The 14,209-nt window shown below is 39.9% G+C and overlaps 1 protein-coding gene across 1 annotated transcript; it reads right to left on the reverse strand.

Annotated features, from left to right (window-relative positions):
• Nucleotides 1–950: 950 nt before the first annotated feature.
• Nucleotides 951–11,144, reverse strand: TYMS (thymidylate synthetase). The gene is made up of 7 exons (XM_063300231.1): nt 10,841–11,144; nt 9,333–9,406; nt 7,070–7,244; nt 5,255–5,356; nt 4,898–5,073; nt 3,457–3,528; nt 951–1,695 (listed from the first exon to the last, which is right to left on the reverse strand). The coding sequence occupies exons 1-7, from the start codon at nt 11,046–11,048 to the stop codon at nt 1,558–1,560; spliced, it is 945 nt and encodes a 314-aa protein (XP_063156301.1). The 5' UTR covers nt 11,049–11,144; the 3' UTR covers nt 951–1,557.
• Nucleotides 11,145–14,209: the final 3,065 nt, after the last annotated feature.

Genomic DNA, 14,209 nt, shown 5'->3' on the forward strand with positions numbered 1-14,209 from the left:
ATTCTGGGAACTCCCAAGATCAAGTTGTCTCAAGACTTGGCTAATCACTAGCGTATCATTTAATGACCACAGCAAAAAAGCTCATAAAATTGGGTGCAGTCACATAATGCCTCTCTTAACGATGTTAGTTATCACCTTTAAAGCCCTACATGGCATGGGGCCAGATTACCCGAGGGACTGTCTCATCCCCATTACATCGGCCCGCCCCACCTGATCATCCAGAGGGTATGTTGTGGACCCCGCCCATAAGAGAATTTCATCTGGCAGGGTCCAGGAAACAGGCCTTCTCTGCAGTGGCCCCCACCCTCTGGAATACCTTACCCCCGGAGGTGAGGCAGGCCCCCTCACTCCTGACCTTCCAGGAGGCCCTGAAGACTTGGTTCTGCCATCTTGCCTGGGGTGGGAAAGTGAATAACCATTCTTGGGGGTGGCTCGCACCCTAGAGTCCCTCCCACCAGCCTGGATTTTATACCTTTCTTGGATTCTATTTATTTATTGTATTTTATTATAACTGTTTTATGAGATTTTAATGTTTAGATTTTGCGCTGGATTTTACTGTAAACCATCCAGAGTCCCTCTTTTGGAGGAGATGGGCGGTGGCTAAATTTGAACAATAAATAAATAAATATTTCAAAATAAAGATATTAGAATTTAAAATGTCACAAAACCTTTTATTAGACTTCACCCCACAGGAAGGAATGAACTAGTTAGGCAAGCTCACAAGAAAACCAAGAACGACAGAGAAATAATATTTATTGAAGAAAGTAGGGAGCCGTAATAAGAGTGTCAGCAACTACTGTGATTCAACAAAGAAACCCTGCATAGAAACAATATTCAAACCAGCTTGAGCTTCAAACCAGCTATAGTATACATGAGACAATCTTTGCCAAATAGGATAAATTAACTGCGTGTGCCAGGCATATTTATTATATACAGGGAGAGAGAACCGATTTATAAAGGGCAAGAAAAAGACTAAGAGGGTTCATCTGCCATCACTGCAGAGGGAATAGATGCTTGGAGAAAAATGTAGCTGTTAGGCAGTGCAGGAGCCATTCATTTCTACCTCAGATCTTACAGCTCAGATAGTCTTTTGCATAAGCATGCACGGGCAGCTCTGTAAAACTAACATTCTCAGTAGTTCTCTATCATGGCTTCAGCCATTTCTGAAAACATCAGTACAATTAGTCTATTTCATTTAAAAATTGCTGACTACCTATTCCCCCAAGCTATGTTTGTTGCATTTTCTATTCTACCGTGTTCTACTGGAACTTTGCCAGGTTAACTTAAAAAATGAATGAAGTACATCTTTCCCTTAAGATTTCAGATAACATTTATAACAGCACATATGATTTATTAGATAATTCAGAACTACAGAAATCCTTTATAGTCCCTGTGCATGATGCATCTATAACAGTCTGCTTCAAATGCAAGCTTCATATGAAAACTGAACAATTTGTAAGAACCTATGTTTTTGACCTTTTAAGTGATTTGAATACTAATGATACTTAAAAGCATTAACTTCAGGCCGAACATTAAGACAGCCTCAGAAAAAGTTCACTAGACAGCCATTTCCATTTTAATAGCTGGGTGCGGATGATAATCTTCTATCTCAAAGTCATCTGCTCTGAAGTCATTGATGTTTTCAACTTTACGAAGAATTTTGAGCTTGGGAAAAGGTCTTGGTTCCCTTTGAAGCTGAAATTAAAAAAAAACATTACATGGTATAGAGCTCAATTAATTGTAGAATTGACTGCTTATTGAAGATATGTTTGTTTTATTAGTAAATGATGTAAGATTTAGTTTAAAACAATACACAACTTTTGGTTGTATAAGAGCTACATTGTCCTGGAGAGTTACCTATATGTATATTTTGTTAGGTCAAGGATGGGTAACTGATGTCAACCAGATATTTTGAATGACTGTCCATCATTCATGGTATTACTCACAATGGCTGGGAAATGCATTCAAAGGCATCTAAAGAGTATCATGTTCTAATCTTTCATTAGAATGTTTAACAATTTCTTTGTTGTAGGTTTATCTACCTATTATGGCTTGACCCAAGAGAATTACAAATTACTAATTCAAAAACTTCAAAGTTTGGCTCGATAGATTTTTGTCTGGATAGACAGCAGTTGCAGAAACATCTACAGCACAGTAAAAAGTACAGTTTCTACATTTCAGTTAAGTAATGCTTGATCTGTCCAAAACCCACTGCATATATAATGCATTAAAATGTATAATCTGCATCATTCCCAAGATGCTAGACAGTTTACATAAATATGATAAAACAGTAAAAACATCTACATAGATTTGTCATAAATTGCGAAGTGTTGTAACAATCTTTAAGGTGTAAAAATAACCCATACCACAGTTCAGTACTCCAAATGCCCTCCCCAAAAGCCAAGACTTTGTGGCCCGACCACAACAGAAATGTGGGGAGCCATGAGTGAATATCAGGGAACAGCATATTCCATAGGGACAGGATCACCACAGAATAGGCTTGCTTCCATGTCCATCTCTCAATCAGCATCCTCCTCCTTGGCCAATAAAACAGGATGGGGAGTTTCTCTCTGGAGAAGATTGTCTCTGTTATCTAGGGCCTAAACTGTGTAAGGCTTTATAGACAATAAGTAACATCCTGAATTGTATTTGAAAATGTACCAGTAGCAATTCAGCAGCCACAAAAATGATATTATCCTATTAAATTGGCTTTCACCTGCCAGTACGTAAGCCACTGCATTTTGCAACAGCTAAGTTTTCAAGTGGTCTGAAGAAAAGGCAGGCCCAAGGACAGCACATCATAGTAATCTAATTACAAAGTAATGGGGACATAAATGGAGCCACCAACTCCACCTGTTGTTCTAGCAGTAGCCATGAATCCAGGATAACCACGTCACAGAAAGTCACAGACCAGCTTCTTCAAAGGTAGCACAAACCTATCTAGAGCTAGAAAAGGGGCCACTACCAGAGAACCTAAAGACTTCTGGGCAAGTATTCTGTCTTGTTGGGAGTCGACGTTCGCTTACTCACCCAGATCCTGATAGCCTCCAGGCACCAGGACAGAAGACTCACTGCATCTTCTGCTCAACCCAGGATGGAGATACATAACTGAGTATTATCTATGTATTGATGATACCTCATCCCCAACCAATGTGTTATCTCCTCCAGCTGCACTGTGTTACATAACATAGGAGAAAGCACCAAACGCTGCAGTACTCCACGCTGGAGTGCCCATAGGCTCAATACTTCTTCCCTAATATTGACAAAACTGTCAATTCAGGAAGAAGCAAAACCACAACACTCTTAACTCCTAACCTTTGCAGATTTTCAAACACCACTGAGATATTTAAAAGTTGCACTGTATCCAGGTCCTGGTGGAAGTCAGGAGTATCCAGTAGTTATAATGGTTATAACGTTATTAAAATAACAATATGAATAATCAGTTGACATAATTACCTGTATTTTCAAAGGTTCAATATGGTTTAAATATATATGAGCATCTCCTAATGTATGTATGAAATCACCAGGCTATATAAAAAAAAGAGTATCATTTAGTGTATGAATTAAGAATAAACCCAGAAAAATAAGCACGCTGCTAGCAAGTTTTGTTTCCTAAATGTAATGCTTGTCAGTATTCCTCTATACACCAGTTCATTCATACTCTTAGTATTTATCATATCTAGGTCCTGGCTTTTCTCTGAAAGCCAAGGTTGCTTAAAGGGAGTTTTCCCTCATTTTATCCTACACAGCATTAACCACGTGAGGTACATTGGGCTGGGAGAGAATTCCCATTCAAGGATTTATCTGACACATGGAGAGAATAGGGTCATGCAATCCTCTCTCCAACCTCTAAGTGGTCAGGCAGGAGGTCTGACGTAGAGCTCGTGTTTTCTTGAATTCAAGTACAGCTTTCCTAAAGGGATTGCACTTGACTGCTTGGAAAGGCAGGGCAGTCCCATTCAATCCCTGTTCTGTTTAGACAATGCCTTAAGTCACCCAGTATGTTCCATGATGAGAGGCGACTTAAACCTGCACCACCAAGGTCCGTGTCCAACTCCTTGACTACGACACAGATTCCTATTAGATAAGGACTGCACCTTTCTTATTCTGAATCAAGTTTGAATGTATAAATATGGGACAAGATGAACCCATAAATCTTCATTTTCCCCATTTCCTCAGTCCATCAATATCTGTTGTGCAGTTACTGCTGTTATTTCAGTTATTCTAATGCTGCAATGAATTTTGCAGAGAAGCAAAAAAGTTTATAATAAGATATATATTATTATTCTGCCCTGTTATCAAGATGTTTCAGTAATGCCAACAGGACTTTTTCCTCCCATACCACTCATCTTTATACATCTCCACGAAGTGGAACCACAATCCTACTGCATTTCACCAGCACTAAAGCCCTTGTATGCAAGTTCTTCCCAGCTGAGGCAAGAGCCAGAGGTGGGATGCCACCATTAAGTAAATAGAATGATTGAGTCTACCACTAAATGGCCTCAGTCATAGCACAGAAGCAGCTTTCAGTAAAGGGTGGGAGGTGCTTTGCACCCAATCGTCCATAAATACACGGTGCAAAACTGTACCCATTGCAAGCCTCATGTCTCTTACAGTAAGCATAAGAAATTGAGTTCTAACAGCTATACATGTTTCTCATGCTGGCCAACATTCTTCAAGTAGAAATACTAGAACATTTGCTGATGCTGTTAAGTAAGCTCCCACTCTTCAGAGTAGTTCAGAGCGTTGCCAGAAATGTGGTCACTTCTCTCCCACTGTCTATCTGAAAACATTGGTAGAATTCGACTCCTTGCCAAACTGGGTTCAAACAGAGATTAGTTTGTTTGTTTATATTTCTCCTTATTTCCCATGGAAATAGTTTAAAAGATAGAGATACCTTCAAGCCTGTAACATGGGCAATCATTGACATAAGGAGTGAGTAACTAGCTATGTTGAAAGGTACTCCCAGCCCCATATCTCCAGAACGCTGATACAACTGACAAGAGAGTTCACCATTTAAAATGTAAAACTGGCAGAGAGCATGACATGGAGGTAAAGCCATTGCAGAGATATCTGAAAAGCAAACACAAAAAACATATTCTGAAAAAAATGAGTAACTCAAGAGAAGAATTCCACGCATGCCATCATCCTGGATAGTTTTGTTTTCTAAGATAGCAAGTACCTTTTCTAAACAAAGGAGTTATCATGGATAACTACAATCTTCAGTGATTCAGTATTAAATGTCATAATATACCTTTAGGATTCCATGCACACATTATAATTCTTCTGTTATCTGGATTGTTTCGGATTGTATCAATTATTTGCTGTAGTTGGTCTACTCCTTGTCCTGTATAATCTAAAAAAAAAGTGAAGCCCAACTTATTTATAATACTTTTAAACACATGAAGTAGTCTACTCTTAATAGTTGTTTAGGTCACTTATTATGAGATTGTTCCACTGAAGACAACAGTATTTAAGAACTGCAAATTCCTTCTGGAAATGTCTATAAACCACACAGGAAGCATCAGTCACAGCCGATCAGCTTAGATAGACTGGAAGACAGAATAGAAAATATATTTTTCTGATGTCATCCCATTAGAAGGGCAGACATGTAAGCCATTTAATAACTGGTCATGGTATTAACCCACTTTAATTCTAAGGGATATTTGAGCTATTAATTACATTTACCTACTCCATATGGATCAAAGTGCTTATTAACAGTAGATGACATAGTTTACTCTAGGTTAAATGGGATGGGACCAGCCATACATACATACAGTACATACATACGTTATTTACACAACTACTGAAATTACAAAAAATATTTTTTTTAAAAATCCATTATTTCCAATAACAGCTTTATTCAAACCTTCTTGAGAAGGAAATCTGCTTAATACACAATGTAACATGAAGGCATTATTTTATAATTACTAAGAATCAGATTTGATTCCAGAAAGATGTTTGGGACACAGGGGAGCAAATAGGTAGTACCTTTCTGCAACTCTTTAAAGCAGTCATGTCTTTTCATGCCCCCACATGCAATAAGTACAGGTAGTCCTCACTTACCAACCATTCATTCAGCAACCATTCAAAGTTACAATGGCGCTGAAGAAATTTATTTATTTATTTATTAAATTTTTATCACCGCCCATCTACCCCCAAAGGGGGGAGAGGTGGTCAGTGATAAAAATAACTTTATGGCCCATTTACGCAGTGTCCCACAGTCACATGATCGCCATTAGTCAGTACGCGTTGTCCTATGTCTGACCTGTGCTTCTCCCCCCCACCCCTTTGCAGAACAGATTGATTGGAGAGAAAGGGCTTGCAGGAAAGTAAGCTGCTCTTCTATACATTGAAAGCAATGGGATCACACTGGTAGCCCAGGGCTGGGAGCCACAGGCATGCTACGCAAACAGCTTCCAGTAGTCTCTTGAAATGTCTTTCTCTCCAATTTCTCCACTCTGTGAGGGGAGAGGGAGGAAAAAGCAAACAATTTCCGTAGGCAATCTCTCCTTTGCCTAACCCTTCCCCCCGCTCCAGAGCAGAGAGATTGGAGAGAAAGACATTTCAAAAGAGTAAGCTGCTTGCTCTTCTATACATTGAGAGCAATGCAATTGAGCCAGCAGAGGAAAGGGTCAGGCAAAGGAAAGATTGCCTACAGAAACTGCATTTTTATCCCCCTCCCCACACAGAGTGGAGAGATTGGAAGGGATTTCAAGAGAGTAAGCTGTGTGCATACGATTGCATTGCTTTTGATGTGTATAAGACAGTAAGCAGGCACTCAAGCATTCCAAAGGGCAGGGGAATGGTTAGGAGGCAAATAAAAGCCAAAGGTGTGAAACTGAGTAGTCTTATCTCTTTCCAGCTGGAAAGCACAGTCACGTGATTTCCCACTTAATGACCACTTTGCTAAGTAACAGGGTTGCTGGTCCCAATTAGGGTCATTAAGCGAGGACTACCTGTGCCTTTTTGGAATCAAACCAATTTTAACAATTACATCTTTAGTATCCTAGAGTACCATATTTCTATGGATACTTGAAAACGAAAGCAAATATTTAGCCATTTTCACCTGTATTCATATCTTTGTACTCAGCTCCAAAATGTCTCCACTGGAAGCCATAAACAGGACCTAGGTCTCCTTCCTCTCTAGAAGAAAAACCCTGTTTGTCTAAGAATTCCCGAGAACCATTGGCATCCCAAATCTTAACTCCTTTAGCAGAAAGCTCTTTTGCATTTGTAGAACCCTATGTGTAATGAGAAAGAAATCATTTATCAACATTCATCAGCATAGCCCTCTTTAGACTTACTGTAATTTCTTAAATTTATAAAGGTCAATATCAAGCTCTAATACTCCCAAATGCTTTGGGAAGAAAACATCTCCCAACATTAAGTGATGGACCAATATTGGCCACCATTAGGATTCTAATCGTTGCCAGTGACAATTCAGTAAAGCAGTAGATAGTCTGAATTCCAGTTTCAATGCTCAGATAGTCTAATGTTGCTTTCTATATATATTCCATCTTTGCAGGTACTTTTAATTACTGTAAACAAGAAACATTTCAGCTGTAACTGAGAAACTGCAAAGTACATTTCCTTGACAGGTCAATTTTATATTTTTCTTATTCTACAAGGTTTATTGGATTTATTTTTGCTTGTTAATTACTTGATTATTTTGAATACATTATATTTTACAATTTTTTAATTGCAACACTTTAGGAATACTTTGTTAAAAAGTAACAAATGTAATAATTTTAAATCCTGTAATATTACAGGGAAAAACACAACTAAAATTGATCTGAAAGAAAAATAGGTCAATCCTATTTTAGGTTTCATACCTAAATTCATAACATTTAGTAAGATTCAATACACTGCACCTTATCCTAAGTTTTAATAGTTAAGTACCAGAATACATTAAGACGCAATACATTTTTAACCAGGCTAATGCTGAAGTTGTTTCAGGGTCTACTTTTTTCAAGGCAGAGGGAAAATTGAAGAAGTTAATCCAGTGAGATCTTCAGGGAACAATGGGTGGCATTTGAACTATGTTCCTCTTTTGTGCTCTTTAAAAGTCTCCACCATGGTTGTGAGCAAGATGGCTATTCCCGTCGTTTCCTGGCGCTCAAACCCATGGAAATCTTGTCCTGTGATCTCCTCACGAGGAGCAGCCATCCAGAGCACATGTGGGTGATCTTCTGGCCTCTCCTTATGCAGAGTGGTTCCAAGGAACTGGCCTACTCACTGGTTCCTTGAGTCTTTGCTGCGGTCATCAGCTCCACTTTCACAAAGCCATCTTCAGTTCACCATACCTCCCCCAGAAGTCCAAAGTATGTTCCTTTTTTGGAGCTGGTGAGGTATGCAGCTATCCTATTTTGAAGAATTACCCTGGTAAAGAACATACTTATCTGTCACTTCCTCTATCCAACCAGGACTCTGACGTATCTTTTCAAGTTGCCCAGTTTTATGCCTCTGTTTATGTAAAGATTGCCTATTCTAAAACACCATCAGACTCATGAGCAGGATCACAAAGATATCTGATTTATTAAAGAATAGTATGCAGGATCACAAAGAAAGCTGAGAATGAAAAAAGCGCACCAAATGCAAACTAAAAACCCTCCGTACGAATGAGATCCCTCCCCCCGTAGAATCTTCCCAATCTCACTATCCCAGGTGCTCCTAACGGCTTCTGATGGTCCGTGGGAAAAGTCCTTGAGCAGAGCACATAACCCAAACACATTCCATTGAAATGAATACAGATACAGAGCTTGGCATAAGGTTTCACAGCAGCTCCCTCCCAAACAGAAACGCGCGTCAGCACCATGGCATGTGAAATGTTACGATGTACAGTGCACATTGAAACAGTGAACATGACAGTTTATTCTGTTTGTTCTCCTGTATCTGAAGATTAGCTCTAACCTTGGTGATCTCCACTGATATTTGTATTTTTGTTATTATATTAATTTTAATGTATGTCAACTTTTTAGTCTTATCAATAATTTTAGGTGTATGTACTTCTGTGTAGTGGTTTTCTGGCCTAAAGGCTGTCACAATGGTTTGTTGTTGATTATGCTGAATAATTAGCTCCTCTTTTGTACTATGCCTTTTGTGGTTTGTAGGCCAACACACCTTGCCCAGGACTCTTCTGTCCATAGAACTCTGCTGCCTTCCAGTACAAAGAGCAACTTATGCCTCATCTCTAACCTCTCCAAATAACTTATTGCTGAATTAGGATTGCACTATTATTTCTACTTACAATACATTTTAATTTCCATTTATTTCAATGGGTCTAATCAAAGTTTGACTGAAACTAACATATTATTTACTATGCATTATACCTTGATAAACCAAAGCAGTTCTTCAAGTACTCCCTTCCAGAATACTCTTTTGGTTGTTAGCAGTGGAAAATCCTCTGAAAAAAAGGTGAAAAAATATTAGAGGAGATATGGGGTTGTATACTAATTGAACATTTTCTAAAGATAATTAGTACACAATTCAGAGCCATGAAACATAATTGAGATAAATGTTTAGTCAGGTCATCGTATTGGAACACTAAAATTTTATTACATAGAATCCAGGATGCAAACATCCAGAAGATACTGGATAGAAGGAAATAGTTTGAAAGGGTTGTTTCTTTGCTGCCAACTTGTAGTCACCAGGATTATTGCAATCAAGATCTGCTAGTCCTACATTACAGCAGATCCAGAGGATTTTCATTTTTAACTATATTGGGGGGAGGGAGAGAGAAAAAGTACAATACCCAGTCAAGTAAGCCATCAAAATACACTTTTTTTACAGAAAGGAAAGAAAGCTAATTTCTAAAACTTGTTGCTACCTACTTTTACCTCCAAAGAATGCCAGTGAAAAAATTCTGAGGATGTAGAGAATGGCAAAATATTATTTCAATTTATTGGGTTAGTATAATTGAACCGTCTCCAACCTGGCAACTCCCTTATAGGCTGAACTAACTCCCAACTGGATGGCAGTATGTAATGGGCTGTGAGAATGACATTGGCATACAGGAGGAACCTGATTAGCCACAGGTCAGACAAGGTCCACATCCTTCTCGGCCCACAGAAGGAATGGGGACAGAGAAAGTAGTCTCAGAAGGGACCCTCCCTAGTTCTCTGGAAAGGGAGGGGAGAAGTGCTTTCAGACTCACAAGATTCTGTTACTGTAACCTTACAGTAAAGGTAGTGTTAGTATTTATGGCTTTGGTTTCTTGTCTGGACTACCTCAAAGAGCTGACACAGTAATGGGAGCTGGAGCCCTTGGCCACGGGATGACTTTGGGCCAGCCACTCTCTCTCAGCCCAGCCTCCCTCGCAGGGCCGTTGTGAGGAAAATGAGAAAGGAGCACTGCCTTGAGTTATAACCCCCGCCAAAGAAAAGGCGGGGTATAAATCTGATAAATAACTAAAGAAATTTAAGGGGTGTCAGTTGGGGGATCGCTGCTCTTTCCCCACCGAACCCGTCTTGAGACCAGGTCGGATAAGCGCCCCTACGCGAAGGATCCCGGTTTTGATGGGTTCGCGCCAAATTACGCGGAACGGAAAGAAATTTGCTGCCTCCTCCGGCCTGGCCACCATCATTTCTGTTTCCCTTTTCCTTCTCCTTCGCGCCGCGGACTATGAGACGGCCAGGGGCTTCCTTTTTAATGCGTATTGTTCTTTTATTAGATTCTTATCCACCGGGAAAGGACTTGAAGATTTCACCTTTTTTGAGAACAGAGAGGCGCTACACCAGTGCCAAGGCTGCAGAGCCAGCAGCGGTTTCCCGCCAACCCCCGAATTCCTCAAAAGAAAACAACACACGCCCGGAGTTGAAGGAGAGGGGCTGAACTTCACCTCGGACATTGTACCGCGCCTGCATCCCGAAGATGGACAGCGTCCCCGTCCCGGTCCGATCCTCCTTTTTGTGTCCGAACCGCAGGATCTGCTCGACCTGCTGGAGATACTGAAACTCTCCGTGACATGGGGAGGAGCCAGAGGCGGCGGCGAGGAGCTTTCCCTGGGGCAGCGCAGGGTTCTCCTGCGCGTTCAGCTCAGCCGGCATTGCGAGTTAGCAGGGCGAGAAAAGCTTCTTTCAATTCTCCTTCCTCGGCGGGGCCGAAATTCTAGCGTTAGAATTGGCGCGTTCCCCGCCCATGTTCCCCTGAGCCAATAGGAGAAGCCAAGGAGTGCGTTTCCCCCGAGCCTGGATTGTAATTGGCTGAGCTTCCAATTCCTCCGGGTTCCAGTTCCATCTACTGTTGTCAATAGAGAGTTAGAGTGCCACGTGCTTCCTTTCACGTCGGAGGAGGAGGGGGAGGAGGAGGTGTGGAAAGTGTCTCACCCGGAAGGAAGTGCCTTGTTTTCTCTTCTTACAGACGAAAGTAGTAAATGTGGCAGAGTGCTGTTTTCCAGTCTATTCCAATTGACTCAATTTGCTGATTGCATTTTCAAGCTAAGAGATTTGTGGCAGCTGCTGCTTTTCGGCTATTTTAATTCCCAACCCACGCGTTGAATTCTAAAGGGTTTTGTACTTTTACAAGTCTAGAATATAAAAGTACAAAACGTCGGACCTTGGTTTCCATCCAAGGTCCGAATCTGCTTCTTGCAAAACTACAAATGTACGGTTACCTCCTTGGTACACGTAGATTAAAGTCGATGCTAATATCGTTTAAAAGACGAGTCGTTGTTAGTACCAAAACACCAATCTATTATGAGCCAATTTTAGTCTTATTTTAGCAGGGCCAGGGGCAATCTCATTTTAACTGCTCTTAGGGAAGCAGTACAGTATGCATGAGGCAGACCTCATTACACAATAGCCGCACTGCATATTTTCTGTCACTAAGTTGCTATTCACATCTGCCGGAAGAATAATACAGTAGTAGAATCAGGTGCCATGACCTGACTCCGATACTGTGTTATTTTTGTCTTCTTTTATGTTGCATTTTCTCTTTTTTGTGGGGGAGGCTGTGTGTATGTGGCCATCCTAAGGTTCTCTCACTGTGTACAAATCATGATGGTTTTATATTTCTTCCAGTACTAGAGACAGAATGCTTCTCTATCCCAGATACTTAGAAACACAAGCAGGAGAATGCTATTGCATTCATGTCTTTTGTGGGCTTACCTGATTGCCTGCTGTCGGAAGAGAACAGTGGATGGGATAGATCTTCTTAGGTATTTATGTGTTAAACCATTAACTTCTAAATGAATTCCAATTCACAAAAAATGCACACATTTCTACTTGAATAATTATTGGGTTTGACCCTTTCAAAGAACGTTAGAGAGTCTTCTTTGAATTCAAAGGTACAATTTAAAAGGTAAAATAAACCAGATGAGCCAGGCAATCTGGCTATATCTTCAACTATAGTGGATAATCTTGTCAGCAGCTGCAATTTCTAGTGGCATATTGCACAGCAAAGTACACAATTTTTTTATTGTCATGTTGTGAGTTATATCCAGGATATGTATTTTCTTATATGAAGATCCTTGCATATATGTTAAATTCAACATAAAGATTCATTATCAGATGCCACAGACTATTTAAAAATCAGATTTCCAGTTAAAAATAATAAATTTGATAATATTAAGGTAATAAAATCCAAAGTACCTTGGAGAGATTCTTACAGTCACCAAGAGCTTTTCTTATTTCAAGAACAGACGTGATTTATTTGATTTACAGAATATAGCAGTCATATTATAACCAGAAAATATTAAAATAAGTATACTGCTGTAGAAGTGCAAAAGCTGGCTTGCAGCTAAACCTCAAAAAAAACCAAGATTATGGCAACCAGCTTGATTGATAACTGGCAAATAGAGGGAGAAAACGTAGAGGCAGTGAAAGTCTTTGTATTTCTAGGTGCAAAGATTACTGCAGATGCTGACTGCAGTCAGGAAATCAGAAGACGTTTAATCCTTGGGAGAAGAGCAATGACAAATCTCAGTAAAATAGTTAAGAGCAGAGACATCACACTGACAACAAAGGTCCGCATAGTTAAAGCAATGGTGTACTAACAATGGTAGTAACATATGGCTGCGAGAGCTGGACCATAAGGAAGGCTGAGAGAAGGAAGATAGATGCTTTTGAACTGTGATGTTGGAGGAAAATTCTGAGAGTGCCTTGGACTGCAGGAAGATCAAATCAGTCCATACTCCAGGAAATAAAGCCAGACTGCTCACTTGAGGGAATGATATTAAAGGCAAAACTGAAATACCCTGGCCACATAATGAGAAGACAGGACACCCTGGAGAAGATGCTGATCCTAGGGAAAGTGGAAGGCAAAAGGAAGAGAGGCCGACCAAGGGCAAGATGGATGGATGATATTCTAGAGGTGATGGACTCGTCCCTGGGGGAGCTGGGGGTGTTGACAACCGACAGGAAGCTCTGGCGTGGGCTGGTCCATGAAGTCACGAAGAGTCGGAAGCGACTGAACGAATAAACAAATATTGCTGTAGTCTACATTAATTAATCAAATTAATCAAATAATTAGCATATATTGATTCCACATTTACAGTCACTGATATGGGCTAGAATCCTGTATTTATTGTAGTAGGGCAGGAAAAGAAAGTTAAGGCATAGCTATTTTCTATTAAACCATATTGAGAATTTGTTCCTGAACAAACTGTAGATTCTTTGGGTTAACTCTAAAGCTGTTTGGCTGCCTTGGCAAGATGGTTATGCTCACTTAGACAAGGTTTTGTTGACAGAAGACTCAAATGGTCTAAGTTGGATACTAGAACACTATCTAGGTTTTTGAATTCCAAGCAGCCCCAGGGATAAGCAAAGAGAATTTCTTTGCCCATGGAAAAGCCCAATGCAATTCTTATAGTATACATCAATTTGTATACTATACCTAGGAATTTTCTAATAGATACATTGCCAGTCAGGAACAGCCAGTTTATAAAATCTAAATGGTTTGATCCTGATTGTGTTGGTTTGAGAAATAAACTAAGGGTTGGCATGCTATTGATTCAGAGACATCCTACCATAGATAATTATCTCAATATGCTTAAGGAAATTTAGTAACTGCTAAGAAAGCCAATTATATAGGCACAATTTTGTCTGAACTGAAAATGCCAGCAGACCTAATTCAGCAATATTCTGGAATTCTGTATCTGTATTTGAAGGAACGTTAAGTTCTTCTTTGATATCCCTATTCCAGACTCTTCATCAGAGAATTTTTATGCCAATCTGTTTGCCAATCAGGATTCTATGCAGAATTCTATACT

This window comes from Candoia aspera, chromosome 3, assembly GCF_035149785.1.
Source record: "Candoia aspera isolate rCanAsp1 chromosome 3, rCanAsp1.hap2, whole genome shotgun sequence".
NCBI classification, from domain to species: Eukaryota; Metazoa; Chordata; class Lepidosauria; order Squamata; family Boidae; genus Candoia; species Candoia aspera.

Coding starts and splice junctions, on each gene's coding strand:
- TYMS (XM_063300231.1), bottom strand. CDS start 11,048: ATGCCGGCTGAGCTGAACGCGCAGGAGAACCCTGCGCTGCCCCAGGGA. Junction 7,245..9,332: donor AACTGCTTTGGTTTATCAAG/GTATAATGCATA, acceptor CATTACACATAG/GGTTCTACAAATGCAAAAGA. Junction 5,357..7,069: donor GTACAAAGATATGAATACAG/GTGAAAATGGCT, acceptor CTTTTTTTTTAG/ATTATACAGGACAAGGAGTA.